This window comes from Synchiropus splendidus, chromosome 6 (assembly GCF_027744825.2).
Source record: "Synchiropus splendidus isolate RoL2022-P1 chromosome 6, RoL_Sspl_1.0, whole genome shotgun sequence".
NCBI classification, from domain to species: domain Eukaryota; kingdom Metazoa; phylum Chordata; class Actinopteri; order Syngnathiformes; family Callionymidae; genus Synchiropus; species Synchiropus splendidus.
The window spans coordinates 149,284-175,872 of record NC_071339.1 but is presented as its reverse complement, the minus strand read 5'-3'; the positions used below and the strand labels follow the sequence as shown (position 1 = coordinate 175,872).

The window sequence follows — 26,589 nt, the reverse complement described above, 5'->3', positions numbered from 1 at the left end:
ATATTTGTTTCGTAAGGCTCATCAAACCTAACTTGGTTTTCGGTTTAGGGTTAGTTCAGATCACACCATGACACGTCACCTAAAACATGACTGGTGGCGCTCTTTTGGAGGACGCAGTGCGCCGCTGGCCACCTTCGGCCTGCTGGACCCGGGGAAGGGTCAAGGGTCAGTCCCAGGCTCGGCTCGGCTGCAGTACCCGGTGCGCCGGAGGAGGGCGCTATCGAATGGTGACACTCCCCACCAGTTCAGACGGAGACTCATTTGAGATCGGGTTCAGTCCGGTGCTGAAAAACACTCATGCAGGATTCACCTCAGCGTGCGCTTTAGAAGCTTTGCTGCGTGGCCGTGTATGATTCGCGTGACGTGGGCGGATGTTACGTCGAGTCCTGTCACAGGCCCGCGTGCTGACATCATGGCCGCGCGTCTCCACCAATCAGCGCGCGTCACTCTCACCACCTGCTCGGAACAGAATTCCATCATTCCAGACATTCCTGCCCCCTTCCTCCACCTCTTCCTCGTCTACCACCAAGTTTGTTCCGGCAGCTCAGCCACACCGAGGACCTCCCCAGCGCGAGTGTGTCTCCGTGCCGCGGAACTTTGTAGACACTTGCTCAGCTCGTGGAGTCAAACACGGCGGAAGAGTCCAAAGTGGCGGCGGTCGGAAGGAGGTATGTACGCGCAGCATAGGTGGCATGTGGCTTTGCTGTGTTGGAGAAGAACGACTGCGCTCGTCCTTCGAGATCCAACCCTGGCAGCATGTGAGATGACGCTGGGCGACCGCCAGGAGAGACTCGTTTCTTGCGCGACGTTCCAGTGGCAGCATGAGATGTGGCGGGTCCCCAACTGGGTCATGTGCGGGACGCGTCACGCCAGCAAGTTTGGAGCGAGTCTCCTCCTGATGAACGCGCCGCGCGTGATCGGTGCCGTCGCGCTTTTGGGTTGGAAGAATTGGCGGACGTTTCCCGCGCCACTGAAGCTGAGAAGAAGATCCAAGGAATGTATGAAACAGATATTCGAGTTGGGAGTCCACCGGACCGAAACAAGAGTGGTGCACTGCAGCAAGGGCGTTTACTGAACATGTCATGATGTGGTGCCACCTGAACTCTGAGCCTGTGTTCTGTGTTCTGACACTCACCAGTGTCCAGTGTCCAGTCAAGAGCTGATGCTCTTTCATTGGAACGTGATGTGGTGCCATCTGAACTCTGAGCCTGTGCGGCCTGCACGTGAGGGTGGCTGTTCTGTCACTGGGCCACACTCACCAGTGGTTGGTCAAGAGCTGATGCGTTTGGCCCGTCTTCTGTCTGCAACACTAGCGCTCCACAACTCAGACTCGCCTCAGTGTTTGTGGGCTGAGGGAGGAAATCCAAACGTCCAGAGGGAAGCCTTGACTTGGCCGTGCCCAATCAGGAGCAACTGTTCCTGCATGGCTCACCCTCAAGAGGGCGCTGTGTTATTGTCTTGCATGTGTCCAGAGTCGCGAAGGCACACAACATACAGGCCAGTGTGAAACAAGCCTGTTCCAAGCCTACACTCTAAGTGTGAGATCCGATCATGTAGCTGCAAAGCATCATGGGAGTCATGAGGCACAGGTTTAAACAGCAGCACTTGCGGACCTCACGGCCCTGCTGCGACGGCAGGTGCTGCAAACGTTGGAGTCTCAGAACAGCGGCTTTGCATCCTGTCATGGACCCAGATGTTGAGAGTGTGAAGACGTCTCCCAAATGCCACTCCACCAGGCCTGCCGTGTACTCATCCTGATGCAGAGAGTTGCTCGTGAAAATCCCTCTTGAGACCGTGACCTTTGATGATACGTGCTAAAATATCTCCTCAGGCCTTTGATCACCAGTGATACTTGTTAATGCGAACCAAGTCTGGGAGAGCAAGTCAACGTTTCACTCTGGTGTGTAGTGACGGTGGTGTTTGCATTACTGTACAAGCAAGACGTCTGTTGGCGCGTGTGTGTTTTCTAACCTTCTTTGTTTTGTCTGCTCTTCAGGCAGCCCAGCATGGAGACGCCTCTGGATGTGCTGTCGAGAGCCGCGTCCTTTGTTCATGCCAACGAAGAAGAGAGTAAGTGTGGATCCCTGCGTCCTCGCTGCAGCGGAATGTTGCCTCTTGGTTTCCTCAGACTGAAGTGGAGCTTGTCTACGAGGCTCCGCCCTTTTACTGTGTCCATCCATATCTGCTCTATCTACGCAGCAGACCTTCCTGGCTCCAGTTGGAGTGGAACACGACAGGGCTCAATTCGATGAGCAGCTCCGTTGTCTTTGAGGAGCAACTCTGTCCACATTAGGGATAAAGGATTAGAGCCATTTCAGTGAGAAGACCGAAGGACGGAACACGAGCACACACCTTCACAGCAGAACGTGGTTCTACAGAGAGCCAATCCGTGCACTACAATGGATGACTGTTATGAAGCCAGCTGAGGTGGTGGATGCTAAAGATGGAATAGCTCAATAACCATGTTCTGGAGCTGCTGCATCTGTCACCAGGCTCAATAGTCACGCGTCGCACTTTGACCTCTCCTGTGCTGGTCTTTGGTCATAGTCATCCGGCCACTGATGGTCCAAATATCAAATGGCGTCTATGGGTGGAGAAAATTGATCATTGATTCAGACCCTCAGACATTGTAATCCAGTCAGGAAACGGGTCCGATGATGTCACACGTCAGAGCGAGTCCACCAGGAGAGAGTGCTGCTCCGTTCTGACTTGACTTGAGCGTCAGGGTTCTTCAGGGGTTGCAGCAAAGACATTGACTGAATCTTAAAACAGTTTGTGTTGTGCCAGTGACACACAGGAAGGAAGCGTATGCAGAGCGATGTTCGCTGGGCATTTGGCTATTCAGCGCCAGTACACGGAAAATGTCTGTCAGGGAACTTATTGACAGCTTGAGCCTGTCAAGGCTTGTCCATGTTTCGGGTTGGCTTGTGAGAAGAGGAACCCACACCTGTGAAATCAGGGATCTTCCGTCATGACACTTTGCTAATCTTGGCTGCAGGCACTCATTATACTGAGGCTTTCTCTGTGCTGGAGAAGGGTGTGTGTGCTGCATCATCGATCTTCTGCAGGGAGTGGCTGTGCCCCGCAGCTGTCGGAGTAGCACCGGCAGCACTACTCACACAGCAGCTGAGGTGGAGCAGCCTTCATCAAGTAGCCATGGGCCATGTGGAGCCACAAAGTTATCACCCGAAATGTTGTCATGTCTGCGATAAGGACCAGGATGAACCCACGTTCCTTCTCCTCCATGTGTCGGACGCTACAGTCTCTCTGTTGGATGATGGAACTCAGGAGTGGAGTTTGTCTCCAGCATCAATAGAAGAGTGAAGTCTGCAGTGCAGAGATGAGGAGCTCAATGTTTCAGGTCTCTGGTAGAAGCCGCTGGTGTCTGACAGGCTGCTCTGCCAGCTTTATTTAGGGCTTCAATGGAGCCGTCTGTCTGTCTGCTGTGTCTCATGTCTCTGAACAGTTGAACTATGGAGCAGTCTGGACACAGTTCCTAGATGCTGCTGGAGAAACCATCAGGTGAAGAAATGACCATGGAGTCAGAGTCTATTCTCCAGGTCATGATCCAAACTGTCAGTCCTTTGTCTTGTGTGGTGAAAAACCTTGTCACAGTTCTCTCTCTCTCCTAAAATGCTTGTTTTCCATGGCCTTATTGAAGATGTCACTCAGACTTTGAGGCTTTAGAATTTGTTGATGGTCCCTAACTGATGGCGGCTCCTAGCATTAGCGCTGCCTGTGAGAGTGTGTCCTCCATCAGTGAAGCCTCATGGGGACGCGGAAGAGGACGCCGCCGCCACCAATACGTCCAATATCCAAGTGTTTTGACCAGGGTGTTTGGCTGAGGCGCCAGCCTGGTGAACTCTGAAAGAGTAATAGCATTTCCCATCATGTGTAAATACGAATAGCATTGTCTTGAAATAACTCCTTCATTTGTATTTCTCACCTGAGCGGTCCGTCAGGATGACGTCACACTGTCAAGAGAGCGGCAGGGAGGAGGGGTGAGGAGCTCAGCCGTCCAGCGGAGGCTGCTGCAGCAGCAGTCGTCTCAGGGACACCTCCCTGCTGGGGTCGGTCTAATGTGGAGGAGGCGTCAGAGCAGAAGCAGGACCACTGGAGAGAAGATTGATAGGTTCAGCCCTGCTGGGAACATCTCTTTAGAACAGTGACTGTGGCTAAATGACGAGCCTGAATCAAGTCAGCTTTATTTACTGAAACGCTGTGTGCATTTCCAGAGTTCTGATGCACTTTGAGCCGCACATTTATGGCAATATAGCAGTGAGTATAGCAGTGGCTCGAGGCAACCTTTGGGTCCGGCTATCGCAGATTAGAACCCTTGCTCTTCAAGAGCTGCATTTTTGATTATTATTGTTGACATTTCATGCTGAATTGAGTTATTGGTGAGTAAACTAAAAGCCATCCGTCCTTCCTCATTATTCAGCTGAAATAAGGCACATGTTGGGTTTGGAACCCTGACTGGTTCTGTGAGGGGCGTGCCTCATCTGATCTGTAAGAATCTTATGAGGGTTTTTTTTTTTCTCTCTTTGCTCCATTTTTTCTTGTTTCTTTTAACCAGAAAGCTGATGCAACTCAGCCGACAGGAACATGCGACTCATGTCACAGTTCAGCCATTTGCATTTAGACGAGAGGCGTTATTCTGGTCACAAGGTCGAGGGGTCAAGTGTCAACAGGTCACGGACTCCAGTCACAAGGCTAACGACAATTAACCCTGGCTGCTCCCGGAACTGGATTTTCGTTGGCACATGGATCAGGAAACGTCCGGTCTGTTGTGTGTCGTGTGTGTGTGTAGTTTTGAGAAAATAGAATTCCCTCTGTAAATGCCATGCATGGTCCAGTTACAACTCTGTACAAGTTTCTACATTCCTTTCTTTCTGATAGCATTCACCATAGCTACTGTGAAGCAAATGGCTGGGGATTGTTTGGCTGCTGGTGATGTGGAAGTGAACTTTGTGTCGCTGGGAAAGTGGCTTCATGGAGGAGGAGACGCCTTCTTTTCAAAGATAGCTGGTGGTTGGGTGTGAGTTTTTGCACCATTTCCAATCATCTAAGAGAGGAAGAAAACACGTCTTGTTTTCACTGGTGTCGGTGAAGCTGAGCCAGGTGGAGGAGGCAGCGGCCTGACTCCCTCTGCCCTGCAGGCCTCCTCTCTCCGTGTTGTCTGGGGTCTGCCCCAGGACCTCCTCTCAGCTCACCAGGGAGGCGTCCTGTGGCATGGGTTCAACTCCGTCTGCTCTTCCTGCCTCTGTAACATGCAGAGCGGGACTGCTGATTGTTTTACTGTAAACAGTGTAATGACATCTTATTTAGCTCCTTACCTGGGAAGGAAATGACGCTTACAATCCATCAGCAGGCAAAGTCTAGTCAACCTCTGGCCTCCTGCAGGCTTCCATTCAGTCACGACACTTGGAAACGTGGGGATGAATCAGCGGCCGTGTTTTGTCTCCCGACACACCTTTGCTGTAGAGATGCACAGACCTGTTCTGTGAGGCACCACCCACAGCTCTGTCCCTCCCCAGGTGGAAATCGAGCTGCAGTAAGCAACGCTGCGATGAGGCTGGAAACATGCTGCAGGTACATGTGGCCGAGTGCAGAAGAGCATTGTTGGGACCTGTCATGTCTCCCTTCCTCACTCATGTGTGTTGGCGTCTTCCTCGCCGGCTCATTTCCGAGCGTGTGGTGCATGTTTCCCTCGCACACTTTTGAAATCTCCTCTCATCGCCATCATCACAAAAGACTCTTTTCCTGCCACGTTTCATTGTCATCACTTGGAATGACTCCACTGTCGTGCGGTTTGGCTTCAACTGAATCGGCAGTGTGACGCCACTGAACGACTGTCTGTCTGACAGTTGTGTTGCAGTAGCAATGTGCACGTGTCTCATCAGACAAGATGCAACAACCGTGTTATCAAACCAAGAGCCTGTCGGGCGAAGCAGTTCATGAGGTGGACACAAGATGGCAGCAGAGCGTCGTCAAGAACGTTTCCGCTTCCTTTCGCCGTCCATCTGGCGTTTGTCGGACGTCACACACGTGCGCAACTTATATTGTTATTATTATCATTCCGAATATGTTCCTAGTGTTTGGGTGCGGTTGGGTTAGATGTGCCTTCCGTGTCCCGTCAGTGGGGAACTGCGCTCCTGCGGTCCATAATGATGATGCAGATCGTGTGATCCGAGCTGTACTGTACTGTACTGTACTGTACTGTACTGTAGGGTCAGGGTCGGGGTCATGGCGACTGGAGCGGCGCCGCTGCTCGGAAACGTGTCTGACGACCGAGGCGCTGCAGCAGGCGCATGCGCAGTGCTCCGCAGCCGCAGGCTCGGGAGGCTCGTGCTCGTCGTGTGCGTGTCAGGGCAGTCGACTTGCAGCTGGCTGTGAGGAGAACTGACGCCACTTCGACTCTTACGATTCTGCATTTTTCTAACGAGCCACAGTGTCCAGAACCACTGGAACTGGGAGTTTTGTTTTGTTGTTGTGGAACTTGGGAGCGCGCGCGCGCGCGGAAGTTTGAGGCTGAGCCTTGACTTGGTGTTTTGTCTGTAGATGAAAGGAGCGTCTCTCTCTCTCTCTCTGTGTGTGTGTGTGTGACACACTGCCTCATGCTTCTGTCGGAAATGGACCTGTTGAACTACCAGTACCTGGACAAGACCAACAACAACAACATGGGCGTCCTCTGCTACCAAGGTAAACTCTGGCTCTCACTGTCCCTGGGGCCCTCTGTGGCAGCAGCCAAGTGCTGAGTCTGCGGTCCGAGTGGCTCGGTCCCAGGCGCCTGTAACGGTGGGTGCTGATGCGCTGTCACATCTCTGGTGGTGTCCACGCCAACGGAACCGTGAAGCAAGGTCAGCCATGTTGGCGCCCGCCGCTCGTTCTGCCCTCACGTTCCGTGATGTGACAGCGTTAACAACAATAGTGGGTGAAAAGATTACGGTTTGGAATAATGCATCCTCTGCTGCCAGCCAGGTGAAACGTTACTTTCTGCTGTAAGGTGTGTGTGTGTGTGTGTGTGTGTGTGTGTGGAGCGGCTCACGCCACGGAACACCAGTTCCTTCAGAAAAACTCAAGTGTGGCTGAAGTCTGACCGAGAACGATGGGACCACTTTGGCTCCACCAGTCCCATGGTCACGAGACACCCTCATCAGTGCCAGTCCAAAGAGGGCTTCCATCGTCCCAGTGGCATCTCTAGACGCACCGTTTGGTTGTTGTTCTGTCTTCAACGTTAGGATTCTGTTTCATTGCTTGACAACACCCAAGACAGTTTTTGGCCTGGTGAGTCTTTGCTATTTCAGGATTGGCTCCCTGTGATTCCCATTGAACATGGGCTCGGGGGTGTGGGATTTTGGCACTAGTGAAGTGGCTGCCAGCTCTTCCATATCTCTCACCTGTGACGCTCCATTCAGAGCCTGAGAAGCAGCCGCACGGCTCGTCTCTTCCGCCAGGCTGGAGTGTGTGATGTGTGGTTGAACTGTTGTTTTCCGTCACTCACAGTGAGAGGAGGGTGGCGCTCTTCTACACACACTTGGCCTCCTGCATCTGATGAGGCCAGAAAGGTGTGGACACTCTTCATGTGTCGTTGAAGTCAAAGTGCTGTACACACACATCACAAGACACGATGAGAGCGACAGGTGACACAGGCCAATTGTTTTGATAATTGTGGGAAGTCGTTTTCAAAATGCAATTTGATGCCCCAAAATTCAGCCCAATATTCTACCTTGTTTCTTTTCTCTCTCTTCTTTTTTAGACATTTGCACAAATGTATTTCACTTTTTAAATGCCTTCCCATCTGAAGGTTCTCTCTGCCGTACAAGACGGTTTCTTCTTATTCAGTGTAGAGTCTGGGTCTTCATCCTCTTTTGCTGTTCTACTCTTGAAGAGCGCCACTGTTTACCAGTGTGACTGATGAAAGTGCAAAGATTCCAGATTGAGCAAAAGGAGCAGATCAGCGAGGAGAACAAGGGAAAGGCCATTCCTGTTGTAACCTGTCGAGCCAGCCACACAAACCTCTCACCTGCGCTTTCTGTCAGATGGTGTTGACAAACGACAGTTTGACTTCTTTTTAGAGTATGATACCATGGATCGGCCCTGGAGAGTCTACATCTCGGTCAGGCTGCGTTTCTCCCTGGGTTCCAGGTCTGAGACAGCTCAAGTGCCAGCCATGTGACGAGGCACTTCCAAGACCTTTGAGGTTACGTGCCAGTTTTGGAGCTCCGTCTTTCTGTTGACGACTGGCTTCCTGTGCTGCTGGCCAAGAGAAAATAGTAGTCACCGTAATCTCAGTGTCAGTGACTCGCACTTGTTCGTGCAAGTGTCTGGCCTAGCAGTTCACCAAAGGTCTTCTTTGCTTGACAGTCAAGAAGAAAGTCCCCACAGGCTTGAAAAACAAAGGCCACCCAGAGCACCATGTTCATGTTGCTGAGATAGGCAGCCAAAAATACTCAGCTTTTCCAAGGCAGGACAAGGTTAGACACGTCCTTTTTTAAAATGTCTGGGGGGTGAAAAGAAGAGCGAAAGATGAGGAGGGAGTGGGGAGAGGCTTGACTATATTTGTCATCTGATCGCTCCCTGATTTCAAAACTATTTGAAGTTTTGTCAGAAGAAATGGCCTTTGATCATGTGGACCTGGATGGACTGAAAGCTGGGAACTCCTGGTGCAGTTCTGCCTGTGTCATGTGACGGCCACTGCATTCAGGATGGAAGCACTTGGTGGTAATGCTGATCAATTATCGCACCAATGGAAATGGCTGGATTCACACGTGACCCGCGCATGTAACCTTTCCTTTCCAAAAGGTCCTCTTATGCGTGCAGTAAACACCAAACTACTTGCTCAGAAGTTGACCACCAGTGTCGCAGTAATGCCGCGAGTGAGCACATATGATCACGTTTTCCATGGGTCCCTCAGAATTTTACTCGAATGCTGAACCTCAGAGACAAAAAGTGTGCGCAGTTCTTTTGACAATTGTGGTCAACCGATGACAACAGGGTCCCGCTCTCTTTTGGGGGTCAAGTCTACAGTTAGCAGAGTATTATTTAGTATTCAGTTTTATAAGAAACTGCGATCTCAACCTCAGATCTGGCGTGACTGGAGTGTTGCAGGGATTTGGTGGAGGAGCTGGCTCTGGTTCATTCTCTGACTCAGTGCCACCCACCGTCTTTTATTGTCAGTAAATGAGTTTGAACTTATTTCTTTGAAACCACATGCATTGAACGGATGTGCTGCGTGGGTTCCGTCATGTGGCTGTCTGGTCGGTTGATCGGGTCTGGTGCTCTTCCAGCGTCTGTGTCACCATACCTTCCTCTGTGTGAGGCCGTCCTTGTTCCCATGACGCTCAGAGAGGTGAGCAGAGGCTCCTGCTGGAGATTCAGGTCAGGATGAAGGGGAGCAGGTGCTGCTGCATGTTTGGGATCAAGCCCAACACACACATGGAATGCACTTGCTAAAACTGAGTTGGCTCCTAACTTCAGCTCGTTGGTTTCTGTCAAAAATCCGTCGGACACAAGCAGTGGAAAGTCCCGACTTGACGTAGTGCCAGTGGTAGTTTTCCTGTGGGGTCACTCCCACGTGTGTGTGTGTGTGTGTGTGTAGTACCCCTGTGCTAGTGCAAGAGTGGAAGGAAGTGGACAGATGGAAGCAGTGCACGCCGCTCAAACCAGGAGATTTGTGGCCCCCTCAGCACGCTGAAGATAAAAGACACTCCTTTTGGTAAACGCATCGAGTTTCAGTTAGTAGACCACCATGTTAAGATTATTGTTGGTGCGTGGATCCTTCTTGGTTTAGGAGGTATGATTTCAGCGGTGTCCTTCTCTAGTGACAGTCATTTCTGTCCATTCTCAGGTGAAGCAGCTTTGAGGGGAGACCCCAGACTTCATTCCCTGTCCCTGTCCTCATCCTCCTCCTCGTCATCTTCTTCCTCCTCTTCAGTCTCCAGCCACAGAACAGGTCCTCCTCCCATCAGCCCCACCAAGAGGAAGCTGAGTGGAGACCAGTGCGACAGTGACTTGGACGACAGCGAACATGTGGCCAAGATGAGCCGACTGTTTGCTGCACAGCTGTAAGTTCACCGCAGCCTTGGGAAACTCTTGCTTCTGCCCCTCTGTTCTTCTGTGGGAGCCACCATCAGTGGTGCAGCCCTCGACCGGCCGCCGCGCGTGTCCTGTTTTCCAGCCGAGGTGCTATACCCAGTTTAGCTGGCTCCGCCGCGGTCTGTATTTAGCCAACAATCTGGGGAATCTTGGAGAGACTGACTGCTCCTCAGGGAGATTATTCGCATCTCTCAGATTCCCACGACCAAAGATTCCAGCGATGCTCGTGTGCTGATGGCTGGTGACCGCCAAGGAGGCCATGTCGAGCGCCATCTGACAGCTCGTCCAGGGTTTCCATCTCATTACTCGTGTGTCATGACCTTGAAGCTGCTTCCTTTCTTTTCTAAATCTCCTTTTGTCTGGTACAGTCGGGTAGGATTGGTCCAGAGTGGGAGGTTTGGGGGTGACAGAAAAACAAAAACACAGAGCCGTGATAGGAAGGGGAGCCGCTGACTGAACTGGTGGTGACAAACCGCAGTCGTTTACATTCATTTGCATTTGTCAAAGAGCGTTCACGTTAAGATGCTAGGATAGTTTTTCATGTGTCAGACAAGCATAACACAATTCCCCATCATGTGTAAACACAAGGCTCCAGCTAGTTTGGTTGAACACTGCACATCTGTTCTGGCTCTGCAACACCAAGGAACCACGAACTCCACCACTGTATGCAGACTTGCTGTCGCGAATGTGCCAGCGGAGGTGGAAGTGAGGCCGTACAGTACTTCCCCGTTGATGATTTTTTTACTTTCTCAGTGGGATTTGGGGCTCTCTCGTCATTTTATTTCTTTCTTTTTACTCAATCACTCGTTGATTACGGTGAAGTCACGTACTAGGGCTGCAACCATCAGTTGACGTCATCGATAACAACAACAACAATCCGTCCACGTCCAAATCTGTGTCGATGCGTCGTGTTGCTGCTGGTGTAAACACACATCCGGCCGCAGGACTGGTTGTTATTGAGCGTCTGAAGGACGAGCAAAGCCCTCCACACCATGGTGGAGTGGTGAGAGAGAGTGTGACGCCACACGGCTAACAGCTAGCTAGCATGTGGGTTAGCACGCCGCTCACTTGCTGTAGATGCAGTCAAGTGTCCTGGGTCTCTCTCCTCCTGAGAACAACCAGAACTGAACTAGTCACTAGCGACACTCAACACATGGTTCCTGATTAGGACTCAAATAAGGCCTTTGGAAGTGGATCAGATGTTTTATATGGGAGACACGTGTGTAGAGTGAGGATTTGAAATCCTTCTCAGGGACCAATAAAGAGCTCCGTTCTAAAGCGCCGCAGCTCTCTGTGCACTGTTTGATGCTTCATGCTTCACAGGGTTGATACATGCTCCTGGATCATGTGTCAGGGTTTTAATATTGATCATGTCTGGTGTGGGAGCGTCACAGCGAGAGGATTGAAGCAACTTTAGGTTGAACAGAAATGAAACGGCTCCAGACAAAGGTCATGGCCACTCGTCGACTAATGGGAAAATAATGAACAGATTTGTCGACCATTGGAAAATAATGGTTAGGTGCATGTACATGCACGTACATGACCAGACCTGTGTCCAGTCCATACTGGTGTTTTCTCAGCGAGCGCCCTTGTAAAGACTGGTGTTGATGTGTTTCTGAAGAAGTGAAGCAACTCCACTCTCCACAGACTTGACTGGTTGAAAAGTACCTCTTCATGTTGTCACTCACAGAAAGAGGGAGATGGTCATCTGACACCAGGAAATGCTTCTCTTTACATTGCTTGACTTTTTTGTGTTGCTCATCTCTGTTGACTTTTTGCTCCATTTTTGGCTTGAGGCGAGTTTCATTTGGAATCAGGTGCGGTTGTTGACTGACACAGCACCTGAAATTTCAGACTGTGGGAGGGGCTAGCAAAGAGAACACTTTCTTTTGTTGTCCAATCCCAACAAGCTGGAAAGAAAAATCGGCTTCTACAGCCAGAGCCCGTAAGAGCTGGAGGGGGATTAGCGAGGTTTCATCAGCCTTTCTATCCAGGAGTCTGTGAAGCACATGGAGGGGGGCTGGGGCCCAGGCCCTGCCATGAGCGGCCTCATTTGTGTCATGACTGCGTGTGTTTGTGCCTGTATGAACTTGTCTGATGTGCTTTCCCCTCATGCGTGCGGTTTGTTTGTAATGGTCTGTGCGGGCGGGCGGGTGGGCGGGCCGGCGTGAGTGGGCTCCTTGTCAAGCAGCCGGCCTATTTTCTCTGAGGAGGAGGCGGAGACTTGAACAAAGAAGCCTTATCCTGTCCAGTGAAGCCTGTGGGTGAAAGCTGGCTGCGGCCCGCCCGCCCGCCACCCTGCAGTTCAAGACCCACCAGCACGCAGCTGGTTTGATACCTTTGTCACAAAGGCTGGCGCTGTAGAGCAGGGCTGCGTGATAGGACCCTGTCTGTGATGTGTTCACCTTCAGCTACAGACAGGTGATCGTGTGGATCGGCTCACTCCTCGCATGCACACACACACTCGCAGTGAACCAGCTGTTTCAAACGCACACTTTGGAGTTGTTTTTAAACCAGATGTGCCACCAACTCAACCACACACCTCCTTGCCAGAATGATGGATTGCTTCTTCTTCTTTTCACCACACAAGACAAAGGACTGACAGTTTGGATCATGACCTGGAGAATAGACTCTGACTCCATGATCATTTCTTCACCTGATGGTTTCTCCAGCAGCATCTAGGAACTGTGTCCAGACTGCTCCATAGTTCAACTGTTCAGAGACATGAGACACAGCAGACAGACAGACAGACGGCTCCATTGAAGCCCTAAATAAAGCTGGCAGAGCAGCCTGTCAGACACCAGCGGCTTCTACCAGAGACGCACCATGGTCTAACAAGTCAGTTCCCAGTCAAACACTAACAACTTCAAAGCTTCTGTGGTTCATTGCAGCACTGACCGTGTCGCGCTATAATCCCCGGCTAACAGCTAGGAAGCGTACGTTGAACGTAAACAAGCCGAGCCACGCAAACAAAGCCGGTCGTCTCTTTCATCCCGGGTGTGAGCAGCTGGAGTCAGACAGTGGTTCCAAACTTGAATCACGCCCAAACAGCAGGCACAGGAGCCAGTGGACCAGATCAACAAACCAGAGCAGTGAATGGCACAGCCGTCAAATCCTCAGCCAAGTCTGCCTGCGCCTCGTCCCACTGCCCACCAACGGCCGGGCCGCCTTCAATTCCAGGGATCAGCCGTCCAAACAATCCTAAGGCCTTTGTTTCTTCCACTCACCGTGCAAGAGAGACGGGGAGATGTGACATGCAGGTGGCGCCACACTAACCACGGATGAACACGCATGGCAGTGTCAAGTCAGCTACTTGTTTTTGATTAGAATACAAATAAACAAATTGGAAAAGAATCGTTTTTTCCCCCAAAAAATGTTAACCCACACTCTTCAGTCTACGTCACTACTGAAGTAGTGTTGTAGTTGACGGAAGCCTTGCTTCTTTTTTGCATGAAATGTGCATCCGAGTTTCTAATAACACGAAGAGAAAATGAATATCAAAACCTCCTCACATCCTCGTCTCAGCAGTAACATGAAACGTTTCAATATACGGTGAAATATTGTCATTCTCAAAGAAGAATGGAGGCTGGATTGGACGGAAATCTTACCTGTGTCCTCCAGAGACACGTGTGTTTTATTAGAGCAAGATCGCGCACTGAGAAGCTCCACGCGGAGTGAGCGACTAAATGATGTCATCAAACCTGGCTCCAGGCCGGGGGGTCGTCCTGAGCTTCACTCTGCTCTGTCTCAGCTCACACCTGACTGGCTGGAACCAAAAGGTGCAAGTGGAACCACAGACCACAGCCATGGTTCCCACTCAGCACCTGTGTGCTCCACGCTCTGCTCACATTGTTGGCAGGAGTTTGCACAGCCACACGGCGTCTGTGCAGCAGTGTCCAGGCTCGCAGCAGCAGCAGTCATATCAGCCTGAACAAAAGACACGGCATCTGAAGCACATGAACGTGGAGGTGAATCAACATGTGAACGACTTGGTGCACTGCCTGCAGGTCACCTGAAGGAGCAGCGCTGCCATAACTACTGTCAGAAGACGGGCACAAGCCAAGGGAGGGGGGTGGCTGTGGTCAGGTCACTCCAAGCGTGTGACTGGACGTCACAATGGTTTCTTTATCACAGTGCAAAAGAGAGGGCAGTCCTCTCTTTGATTCCACCTCACAGCACTGGGACAGAGATAGACACAGATATCTATGTCTATAGCTAGTGGTGGTCTCTGAGGCGGGGACCCACTGAAATGACCCCTTCATTACAGGCCAAACCCTCAAACAGTGGCGTGGCACATCTACACCAATTTGTCCCGGGCCAGTCATTAAGTGCAGCCTTTGAAGTGACTCGTCTTCAAGTCAGCTCGTGGTAGTCGTGCGGAGCGGCGTCATCACGGAGCCAGTTCAGAGAGGCCCCACATGGCCCCACCAGGAAACTCTCCCATATGACCAAGGGGGCACCAGCCAAACGCTGCTCTGTGTTGACGGACCAGACGCTGGCGCTGTAAAACCCAAGTGACACTGCCACCATCAAGCTAAACCCAAGCAGCCATGGAGATCATCTGTTCAGAGAGGGGATGCACACAGGAAACATCTGGGAGGAATCAGCCTCGGAGACAAAAAAAACCCAGAAAGCTCAGTGGGGGAGGCGGCTCGACCGCAGGTGAAACTCCAGCCCAAATTCAGTCGGCACAGAACCGCTCTGAAGGCTTATCAGGGGCTGAGATGAGAAGATGTACCTCAGGAGCAAAACAGCTTTCCACTGTTTGGGTACAGACATTCATGGAAGCTCTTCAGGACTGAGACCAAAACCATGGAAGTGAATAAATCACCTGGAGAGTAACAACAACGCCAGCCAGCGAGCACAGGAACAAAGACACACACACTCCCTTCTCTCTCACAGTATATAAAGACCCCACCGTAGAACAAGAGGGTGACTTCAGCAGACCTGCCCAAGCTCCATCTCTGTTTCCCCACACCGTCATGAGGCAGAAGGACTTCCCACTGAAGCAAGCCTGGCCGTACAGGCGCTACGCTGTCGTGGGAAATAAGAAGATGGGAAGCGTGAACACGCAAAGATCCAAACCATAACAAGGCATGGACTCAGAGCACAATGACACCGGCTTCAGGAATCGCACCAGGCCTGAGACCACGTTTAGACAGTGATGGCGCCAGTCTATGCAATTGGATGCAAGAAAGACCATTTTCAAAACAAAAACACTTCACGCTACAGAGCTTCGATAGACTCCACTCTAGAAATCATGGCTGCCACTCACAAGAATATGGTCCCAAAAAAAGAGCTGTCGTTTGGAGCTGGTTTGGATGAGCTTCCACAGGCTCGGAGCAAGTGACCGGCCGCTGCAACCAACTCACTCCAGCAGCGTAGAGGAGGAAGAAACAAGACTCTCAGCGTGCGGCACGAGACACAAACTCCCTCTGTGAAGCAGCTTACTGTGGCAGAAAAGGCACCACATATGAGAAGAGCAAGGAGATGATGGAGAGCAAGCTTTCCACCTGGAACTTGAGAAACCATGGCAGTAGAATGAAAAAAATGGCCTTGTAACGTAACAGAATGGGATATTTGAATTGCGACTGGTAAAACTAAAGTGCACCCCAGAGCCCAACCGAGCTCCGTCAGAAAACCTGGCAACCCACTCCACCAGTCACAGAAGCCTCAGAACCACATGACCGCTTCAACACCAGTCAAAGATTCGCTGGCGTGTCACCTATGAGCAGCCTTGCCGATTATATTTGGTATTATGACGTATATCGCCATCAGCCCTTTTAAAGTCCACACACAATCTAATGGCCTTCGTCACGTGGTGCCATTACACTCACCTCATAAGCAAACATAGCTTGTGATTTGGCGCTCATGTTAGCATGTTGCAGAAGTGCTTGACCTTAGTTCTGCTACTCGTTCTCTCTAGCAATGGGCCATGTGGAGCCAAAAAGTTATCACCATGAATGTTGTCACTTCAGCGATAACGGTCAGGATGAACCCACGTTCCTCTCCTCCATGTGTCGGACGCTACAGTCTCTCTGTTGGATGATGGAACTCAGGGGTGGAGTTTGTCTCCAGCATCAATAGAAGAGTGAAGTCTGCAGTGCAGAGATGAGCAACTCAATGTTTCAGGTCTCTGGTAGAAGCCGCTGGTGTCTGACAGGCTGCTCTGCCAGCTTTATTTAGGGCTTCAATGGAGCCGTCTGTCTGTCTGTCTGTCTGCTGTGTCTCATGTCTCTGAACAGTTGAACTATGGAGCAGTCTGGACACAGTTCCTAGATGCTGCTGGAGAAACCATCAGGTGAAGAAATGACCATGGAGTCAGAGTCTATTCTCCAGGTCATGATCCAAACTGTCAGTCCTTTGTCTTGTGTGGTGAAAAACCTCGTCACAGTTCTCTCTCTCCTAAAATGCTTGTTTTCCATGGCCTTATTGAAGATGTCACTCAGACTTTGAGGCTTTAGAATTTGTTGACGGTCCCTAACTGATGGCGGCTCCTAGCATTAGCGCTGTCTGTGAGAGTGTGTCCTCCATCAGTGAAGCCTCATGGGGACGCGGAAGAGGACGCCGCCGCTAATATCCAAGTGTTGTCACCTTGGCAGCAGGAGAGCTGCATGTGTTGATGTGAACCAAGGCAGAGGAGCGCGTCAGAGAACCTGTGAGGACCTCTCCATCTCATCAAAGAAACAGGGATCCAGAGACTCAGAGTCCACCAGTGTCATGATCAAAGGTTCCCTGGATTCAACATCACTTTCAAACGACCATGGTGAAGCACAGTCCACCACACTCTCCACAACTGTCACACGCCGCGGAGCTGGAGAGCGCGGCGCCGTCACGTCTCCTCATGTTCACGTGTGCAGGTCCGATGCAGCCAGTGAGCCGCGGGTTTATCCACTTGATCCTGAGATGCAGAGGTGTCACCGTAGAGGTGGTGTTATTGGCCGTCCCTAGTGAGAACTGGTCTCAAAAGGCCTATGTCTTTTGCCAAGCTGGGAGTTGAAACAAAGCTAGTCGTGGTCTTCAGTCTCCAGGAAGTTCTGTTGCCAAAGTCAGGACACAGTGAGGAAAGGAGGAGGCCTCCTGCTCACTTCAGCTGCTGCTGCCACAGATGAAGGAACGTAGCAACCTTTTGTCTGTGGGGATCCAGACCATTGAGTGCAGCCTTGCTCTCTTCCCTTCTGTTGTCAGAGGAACTATTTATTTGTGCTGGATGTTGTTGTGGGCTGCAGATGCTTGACCCAGCAGTTGTGTTGCCTGGTCACAAATATCTACAAGCATTTGTTTTGGCCGATTGTGCCTTGGTCCTTTCTGGCTCTCAGGCCTGTCTCGCTGCTGTTGGTCGTGTGAATAAAGAAGACATTTCATCCTGTAGTTGGTCCTGAGCTTCACTCGAGCTTCTGCGCTCACTCGGCGGTGAACGAGGCAGAACAGTGGAGTACAGTGGCTCCTGCTCCCTGTAGCGGGGCCTCAAATTGTAGGGGGTAAGTGGAGCTGCAGGAAGGGCGCAGCACACACAGATGAAAGCACCGACCACATTTGAGGCAGTGTGGAAAATAATGGCTGCCTCTTGTAACTGCAGGCGAGCGTGCTGAGTATCGCTGCCAGCCTCTCCAGCCAGCGTCAAACTCTCAGGGGACGCAGCAGTAGATGAAGAGGTCACCGTATTTTCTGGGCTGCTACTTTTCTATCGCGGTCTGAACCCTGCGGCTAATACATGGATGTTCACTAGGGACGCTCCCATCCATGCACGTTACAAGGCGTCACCAATTCAGCACGACATCTAAAACCGCAGCACGTGACGGAGCGCAGAGAGGCTTCCGTGCTCATGAAGGTGAAACTGCAGCGCTCACTGGCAGACACTCGCCGCTCTGAGCCTGACGTTCAGAACGCTCAGCATGTGGCCCAGATGAGCAGCCTTTCTCAGGCGAGGTGTCAAGACGGAGTCGAGTGGATCCGCCGCCGTTTTGTGTCAGACGCAGCTGAATGTGAAACTTCAGCAGACGTCCAGAGTGGGAACTTGCATCAAAGAGGCTGAAGACAGCTGCTTCGGCTGAGTGCTCTCCCTCAGTTTTACAGTCTGGAGAGCGTCACGCTGGCAACAATGTTGGGCCTCGCCACATCAAACCCATGACACCACAGGCCTTTTATTGACCTTTAAAGCGCTCAAATGGCGCTGTTTTCAAACAACAGAGACGATCTAGTGGAGGGTGAAAACAGCGCATTTACAACACTTGAAAAGTCCATGAGACGTGAGGGGTTCATGAGTCCAGTTCAGAACGTGGCCCAGATTGTTTCACGAGTCAGTCTCCAAGCTGGAGCCAGGTTTTCAAAACTAGAACTAGAAGATCATCTAGTGATCCTCATGCATTTTCTGTGGCACAGACAGCACCAGTGCATCCGCAGCTTATGGACCGCTGCGGCTCATGTACGGAAAAAAAAATCGATCTTCCGTCTTAAGTCCGGTGGGTGCGACTGATATTCCGGTGCGCTGTATATATTAGATGAGAACTTTATCTCTCAGTGTTAGAAGGTCACATCTCTCCAAATCCAACTCTCACTCACCGCACCACACCCACTGAGCAGCTGAGCCAAAGAGCAGAGCAGAGCAGTGGACTCTCCGACCTTCAGCCTCTGAAAAACAAACTGAAACTGTCTGGACGCGGAAGTGACCCGTTGTGTGTTTGTGTTTGCTCTTCGATGAACAGAAACGTTGTTTTGCGTTACGTGACTTACGGCTAAAATATTTGCCGGCTTCCTCAGTTCCTGGATGGCTGCAGCTCGACACACCATGTCTTCGTCCCTGTACGACTTCCTGTCCAGAGTTCAAACCCCGACTGTCGGAACCTTCCCGCCACTGGTCACTGGCTCCAAATGAGCCAATATCCTCTCAGCGGCGTGAAACCAAACAAACGTTCCTCCCTCGGTGTTAACCTGGATTGGCTGTGTTTCTTCCCATGTGACCACCGTCTTTGCCCTCTCTTTCCAGGAAACCCGCTGGGGACTACCGCTCCTCCAGGGACGCCCGCCTGGTGCTGCCCGGCGCCCTGGGAGTGCACCAACCCTGGCACGCCCACCATCAGCACCTGGCTAGCCTGGAGCAGCCGCTGGCCCTCACCAAGAGCAGCAGAAGCAGCTCGGCCGCTCCGTCGCTCCCTCACGCGCTCGGCGCAGCGGAGCGTCAGCAGGTGAGCGTCGCTCGCCCCTTGGCTCGCCCCTCGCAGGGTCTCGCTCACCACTGCTCTCTGCCCAGAATCGCCCCTCGGTCATCACCTGCGCCCCGGCCAGTAACCGCAACTGCAGCCTGTCTCACTGCCCGCTCTCCCACCCCGCCAGCTACCGCAGGCTCCACGGTGAGTGCAGCCGCCGGCCTCTGCTGCCGCAGGCCGCTCAGTCCGCTGCTGTTTTGTCTCGCCTGCAGCTGGCGTCTCCTGCGACCCCGTCATCGAGGAGCACTTCCGGCGCAGCCTGGGGAAGAACTACAGACAGGCCGAGGCCGGCGCCACCAACTCCGTCTCCATCACGGGCTCGGTGGACGACCACTTCGCCAAGGCGCTGGGTGACGCCTGGCAGCAGATCAAGAACAAGGGCAGCCCCTCCTCGTCCGGCAGCAGCCCAAACTCCTCCCCCGACAGTCACATGATCAGCCACTCCCCCTCCGTGGTGTCGTGAAGCCCCAGGTGGGAGGTCGTCTCCCGCGCGGCCTCTAGTTCTTTGTACATAGATTTGTGACGACGGCTTTGGTTCCAACCCCCGTCCCCAAGCGGAGGCCCCGCCCACATCCTGTTTGGGTGGCAGCGCAGGAGGCGTGGCTTGTTGATGCTGGGTTGGGACCCCAGGACAGGAGTCCACAGGTGTCCATGCGCCCCCTGCAGTCACAAACACCACTGGCCTAACGCGCCGACGCCCCCTTCAGTCCGTGCCTTCATCCTCTGCCCCATCGAGACAACGGTACCAAGTACCAAGTGGACTCTCACCTCCATCCATCCATCCTAAACACTCGGACTGTACAACTTGCCATTTCACTGAGATCGTGTTTGTAGTAATAGCTGGTCTCTATTCTCCAAGCATTTCAGTCGGACGTCAGTTTGTTGGTAACAAACGTAGAAAGTCACTGCTGGCTCAGTCCTACTCGTCGCAGACGCGGCGTGGCTCCTTTCTAACGCCCGAGTCGTGAGGGAGGCGTGGCTGGCATCTGTCTTTCCAAGCGCTGGTCCCTCCGCGCTGCCGCACCTGGAACAGGCTCACATTCCGACGGGTGGCTTTCCCGGGCCCAGTCTCAGTTTGGGTCGACATTTCCTCAAGGTTAGCTTGCGTTGACATGCAGTCATCAATATGCTAAGCTAATGTTGCGCATGAACTTGTGTCAAGGTCACCAGCGCCAGGTTGGCAGGATCTTGCAGGGCTGCAGGAAGGGAAGCAGGGGTGGGGGTGGGTTGTGAGCCAGGGTTAGGGCTCGGTCAAACCTGAGCAACAGCGTCTCCAAGTGAGTCGCGCATGTCGTGACAAGGTGAATGCGCGGCAGGAGAGGCTCGGCACCAGTTAGCACTCCAGACGGGAGCCGCAACACCGCCATGTTCACGCCCGACCCAGCCGGATTGCCTTGGTCTTCAGCACGAGCCGGCCACACGCTGGAGCGAGCTTCACGCATGCAAACGCAGACGAAGCAGGGTCAGTCACGTGGCCTCCCGGTGTGCGCCCGCTGGCCTCTGCTCCTCGTGTCCACACATTCCATCCTCCAGAACTTTGGGTGCTGCCTCTGACAGTGGGAGCAGTGCAGGTTCAGGAGCTGAGCTTCTGCAGTCTGGAGGGCATCCCCTCTTCCATGCTAGTAACCTGGAGACCGTCATTACGCTGTGCGTAACGCGTGTACAGAGAGGAAAGCTCAGGTCTCTTCTGAGGACTCGTGGGCTCATGACATGGAGCTACTAGCAAGTTTTCCTCGGTAGTAATCATTTCCTCTTTTTTTGTGAAAAAGTTGACCTTTTTTTGTGTGGAGTCGCAGAGTGAAAGTTCAAGTGCAGGAACACAATGGTGTGAAGCCACTGGTCGGCTGACCACTGCTCCTTCCTTCCGTCTTCCTGCTCAGTCACGGTGAGAGTGAAACTCTGACGGAGGCGAGTCCTGCTGCACGACTCCGCCCTCCTCCTCCTCCAAGAAGCAGCAGCCGAGGGTGACAGCCGCGAGGCTCCGTGTCTCCTACTGAAAAGGTTTTGGCAGGCCACCTTTTTTTGTACGCAGCGTAGCCCTGATGAACAATAAAGTTTCCAACCACGACTCACTGACTCGCCTCCTCTCCGCCGCACACATCACACTTTGGTCGGATTCAGCGTGAAAAGGGAGCCCGGCGCCTGCTGTGGCTCTGGAGCGACACTTTATTAGGACATGCAGCGGCAGACGCTGGTTTACACACATCCCTGTGACAGAGACACGACACACTTCAGAAGATACAAAGATCACGTTTACGTCATTGGCTGCGGCTCATGATCGGTGACGTCGGCAGAAGCGACTCCCTCTGGTTTGTGATGGATGCTCCTCAGATGCTGTCGTCATCGCTCATGTCCCAAATCTGGAAAAGACAGCGCATGTACGTTGAGAGGAAGGTCTCACCATAGAAGCTCGATTCACACGGCGCTCCTCAGAAAACAGGCTCGGCTGCACACCCTGACCTTGAGCGGCCCTCCCTCACCAGAGAGACGACCTGTGCTTGGTTCAGCTCCTTCACAGAAGTGTGTCAGCACACAGGGTCTGGCCTCCGATGGCAGCAGATTCCTCACATTCTCTGGGAGCGACACGCACTTCACAAACCTCCGACAGCGTGTGGAATCTTACACACGGCTGTGACACAGCTGCGCCAAAGAATGTTCAACTCCTGGGAAAGCAAGTGGAAGGAGGGAGACCGAGTGTGCGCCGGTGTCGGTACCACATGTGTCCCACCTGCCGCAGGGCGATGACGTCACATCTGCCATAAAGGATATCTTTTTTTTTTAATGTTTCAGTGAGCCAGAGGAAATTGAAATAAAAGGATTTCAAGGCGATTTCTACCACATGCGTAGCATTTATTAGGAATCGTTTGCCAAGTTTCCGTCCATTCTTCTCCGCAGTCTGCGGAACAACGGGTCGTGACTGGCTGACACGTACGGAGCTTTGTTTCTCCTCGATATCGCACAAGAAATCACTACAGTCTCCACAGCAGGCACTTCAACACCTCCAGATACATTTGTCTTCATTTGCCAGGGAACATATGCAGCTATGAAGGAGTTTTCACTCCTGACACATCGCTCCTACCACTTCCACGTTAGAAACCAATCGAGCCTTACAGCAGCAGTTACCGAGAGGAAGCCACAGCAAGAAGCGAGTGATCAAATCCAAGTGACCACAGCGCTCAGGGCAGCAGGAGCGAAGGCTGAAACACAGCCATCCTTGAAGCTGCTGTTTCGCTGAGGTGCCTCGAGTCACCGGGAGTTAAGCTGCATGTCATTATGGGATGGAAGTGGCTCCAGGTGGCAGGACCGCTTGGATCACATGGAGCCAGCATCAGGTGGGAGGCCAAGTCCCTGCGACAGCTGAGGTGAGTTCAACAACAACAACACAAAGTCAATAGAGGAACAACACTGCACATGTTTGTGTGACTGGCTTGTCTTGGACCCTGCCTCGTCACCAAACCCCCCGCTGGTTCTGAAGTGAACAGCCTCTCTGCAGCTGTCCTGCCATTCCCTTCTCAGTGGGAAAGCCAAGTGCTCCACGTGAAGACTCCCCAGAACAAGCTCTCTCTCTCTCAGAGTTTGATCTGTACGGAGCTCCAGGATCCAGTCAAACTGAGTGGGTCTTCTGTGGCCAGCGTACTTCACTGAGATTGCTGCTTCACACTTCAGCACAGGACGTTTCGTCTCTCGAACACGGCAGATAACTGTCAGGAAGCCAGGCCGACGTGGAACGTTCCGTGCGTGGAACGTGGGTGGCCTTCAGAACCCTCTCCTCCCAGCAGCCAGGCTCCACCGCCGACAGGCCTCACGATTAAACACACATCTGCTTTACATATCAGACGTGACGCCAAAGCACATGGAAGCTCCATCTCATACGCTGTCAGCAGAGCACAGCGCGTGACGTGGTCACAAGCAAATCCACCCGCCTGTGTCTGAAGAGAAGGCAAGTGAAACTCAGTTGGAAACTTCAAGTGACCACTTTCCCTGACAAGATGACGACGAAAACAACCATCTCCTGTCAGACCACTGACTAAATACTTGAGGCCTGTTGGAGCAGTTTTCCTGCATCAGTCGAGGGACAAGTTCACTAGTTCACAGCCTCCTTCTTTGGAGGTGAAGAAAGTCTGGAGAGTTGACCTGTGTCTGATCCAGCAACCATCTGAAAGCAGCTGGCTCGAGGCTTCTGTAAAACACGACTTGATGAAACCAAACACGTTTAGTCAGGAAAGCCACCACATCTCCCCCTAACTCTAGCACTTGGTTCTGAAGCTCCCTCCGAGGACCAAGTGAAGTGACTGACGTCCCTCAGAATTGGGACAACACATGATGAGGTCATGCGTAAAGACGACGTGTCATTGGCTGCCGTGCTGTGTTGTTGGCGATAGATACTACTTCAACAAGCCACGTTGCACTAGCAACAGAGTGTCACATGTGTTCTAGAAACACAACATGAAAACATGTTGGATTTTTGTTCATCTAAAAGACAGCAAAACCTTCCTGTGAGACGTGAGATAGCTGGAGACAGGATGGGGAGGGTCACCCACTGACCTGAACTGCCCACGTACAAACGCACTTCCTGTCTGTGAGCTGGCGCACACACTGCATTTGTGGCTGCTCTCCATGGTCGAAGCAGCTTCTCATGCGTGCACCATGTGATCCAGTGAGTTATTGGCGACAGAAGGCTCGACTACCGCAAGAGGAGCAGGTAACAAAGAAAGGATTTCACCTTGGATCCAGAAGGCCTGGTCACACCTGCTGAGCTGGGATCAGCCTATCATCGGTCTGATCCAGGGGCTCTCAACCTTTCTGATCTGGGCCCCACATTTCCCAGAACAAATGGCCCCGGGGCCCATTCAATAGACCTGATTCATGACTTTAGATCTCATCTGTGATCAATAACCAGATTGAATCTTCTCTGGTTGAGAACCAGTGGTCTAGCTGAACGGGCTCACTACTACACTAGTTCCTGATGGTGCACAGTGTGGCAGAGGCGGAGACTGATTCACGCAGGGACACGTGAGCGTCTAGAAGCTAGCGCACAGCCTTAAGCTACATAGCTATGACCAGCCAGCGCTGGCAGCCAGGCGAGCAGGGCGACGCCTGCATGGGGAGGCTAGCTGTACGTTGTATGACAGCAATAGCAGACATGACTTGCTCCCCATCTTTCCAGGTGTCCTGCACGTCCAGTGCAGCACAGTTGCATGACAACGCAAAAAAAAGTCACTCCAACGCAGGTGATGGGCTCAAAGAAGCAAGTAGTCTACGCCACGTCTCATAGTTGGTACCATGGCTCCAGTTTCTAGGGCCCAAACACACAGTTCCACACTCATACAGTACTTGAACACTTGACACCATGTGAAGTGCCATGTAAATCACATCATCCTTAATGCCATGAAGCATCTGGCAGGTGGATGGGACTGAAATAATCAGAAAACGTCTTCCTCACAGATGTGTGAAAAGATAAAGAGGAAGCGTGTTGGGGCTCACACGCCTGCTGCTGGGAAGAGAAAGAAAGTGAGGTCACGCCGCTGCACTCCAACAATCGGACCCCATTAAAAAAACAAAAACAAACCTGGCTTTCTTTTTCCCCCCCTATACATCGAACATACAGAACCCTCTCTTGTTACAGCGTGGGTCTCACTTCCCCGGTCACTGAGGCCAGCTTCCACAACAGAGTCCCCCTCGGCCGGGTGTGGTGCAACAGCTGAGCTGTCCTGTTGTTTCTCCTGAGAAAGCAAGTGACATTTCACCCTCCGTTTTGGGACACTCTCTGAACACACTCACTTTCTCAGGATCAACTATCAGTGGCGTCTCCTGTGAACTGAAAACTTCTTTCATTTCAAACGAAGCTGAACCTTCCTCAACTTTACAAACTCTGCAAAGTCTCCCAGCTCACAGAAGGTATTTTCCCCCCTGTGTGTTTGTGCGCTATGACCCCAATCCCAACAACAAAACCAACGTCGACTCCATACTGTATGTTAGTATACGCCACAACACTGGACAAGAGGTCCACACCCGGTCTCTTCATGAAATCTGGAAACGTACTGAACTAGTGACCACCTTCACCACACACAGCCAAGTCATCACAGAAAGTGGAAGGTCAGAGTCAAATCCTGATCATTTCATATCTGAAGAGGACGACTGAATGTGGCACGAGAGCATTTGTTATGACAACAAATGAACTCCAGGTCACAGCAGCAGCAGCAGCAGCAGCAGCAGCTCCATCAGCACTGCTGGTGACCCACCAACCCTGTGAATCCACAATGCTAATTTCACTTCATGAGCCGGTCGAGGGGCAGCGGTGCGTCTCCGCCGTAGAATGACGGTGATCTCCCACCGACCAAAGTAACTAGGTGAGTTGTGGGAAAGTGTCTGGGATGTGTGTGAGGGTTTCAGGCAGAGACAAGAGTGGGTTGTTCTGCCACTGGTGCTGCCCATGAGACGCGGTGCTATCACGACCATCGACTTGCTGGAGGGAAGAGCACAAGGGGTCGGAGATAAGAGCATTAGGGCCAGATCTACTTGGTGAGTGACTGCCATCTGGAACAGCTGCCTGGCTTGAAGGATAAGACTGAGCTGGACTATAATACTTGAACTCACTTATTCTGACAAACACGGCACTTGCCGACATATATTCTCAAACACAGTCATTTAGCATTTTTCAGTGTAGTTGTCATACACTCACTCTTCTATTAAGACACTGCAGGACAAACAAGAAAAAAGAGATTTTAAAAATAGGTCAATAAAAACAAGAACTGTGAAAAAATGTTTCCAATGGAAAATGGACGCTAGCTGACACGTGCAGTGTACAAGTACTTGCATTTGAGTGTTCACCTACACACCAAGCACTTAGACATAAAGTGACTGGGAATTGTTCATCACATTCCTCAGTATGTTGCACTACAGTCATTCAACAAAACTGTCATAAATTGACATTCAACAATTGGGCACTGCCAGTAAGTGGTATCGGTTTAGTGGTTTCAGCGGCCATTTTGTATTGACGAGAACTCAAGCCTGTATCAGACCGATACTGTAGTACACAGTATATATGGGACATTAAGGAATTAAATGTTGAAAGTTCCCATGATGCACTTCATAAGCCTGCCTTAACTGATATTGAGCCACCCATAGTAAAACAGGGACTGCAAAAAAAGATGAACAAATTGAGCGGTGGAACCACTGAATCTCTTTCAAGTCGACCAGTAAAACAATGATCTTTTTCTCCTTCTTCTTTTCCTTCAGGCTTCTCCCTTCAGGGGTGATCCTCCTCCTCCATCTCCCCCTGTCC

The 26,589-nt window shown here is 51.8% G+C and overlaps 2 protein-coding genes across 7 annotated transcripts in view; one reads left to right on the top strand and one right to left on the bottom strand.

The window, feature by feature from the left end:
- On the top strand, positions 1-22,402 carry vgll4b (vestigial-like family member 4b). Of its 3 annotated transcripts, none has more exons than XM_053866969.1 (6): positions 520-668; positions 1,997-2,070; positions 9,851-10,067; positions 19,085-19,283; positions 19,349-19,448; positions 19,517-22,392. In XM_053866969.1, the coding sequence occupies exons 2-6, from the start codon at positions 2,007-2,009 to the stop codon at positions 19,765-19,767; spliced, it is 831 nt and encodes a 276-aa protein (XP_053722944.1). In that variant the 5' UTR covers positions 520-668; positions 1,997-2,006; the 3' UTR covers positions 19,768-22,392. The 3 variants fall into 3 exon arrangements, with proteins under 3 accessions (XP_053722941.1, XP_053722944.1, XP_053722942.1); XM_053866967.1 differs by lacking the exon at positions 520-668 and adding an exon at positions 2,200-6,702 and having other exon boundaries at positions 2,006-2,070; positions 19,517-22,387; XM_053866966.1 differs by lacking the exon at positions 9,851-10,067 and having other exon boundaries at positions 1-668; positions 19,517-22,402.
- atg7 (ATG7 autophagy related 7 homolog (S. cerevisiae)) overlaps positions 21,451-26,589 on the bottom strand; it is a 24,075-nt gene continuing 18,936 nt past the window's right edge. For all 4 annotated transcript variants that reach the window (XM_053866956.1, XM_053866958.1, XM_053866957.1 and 1 more), the window contains one exon: positions 21,451-21,664. In XM_053866956.1, the coding sequence (XP_053722931.1) occupies positions 21,632-21,664 (33 nt within the window). In that variant the 3' untranslated portion in view covers positions 21,451-21,631. The remainder of the gene's footprint in view (positions 21,665-26,589) is intronic.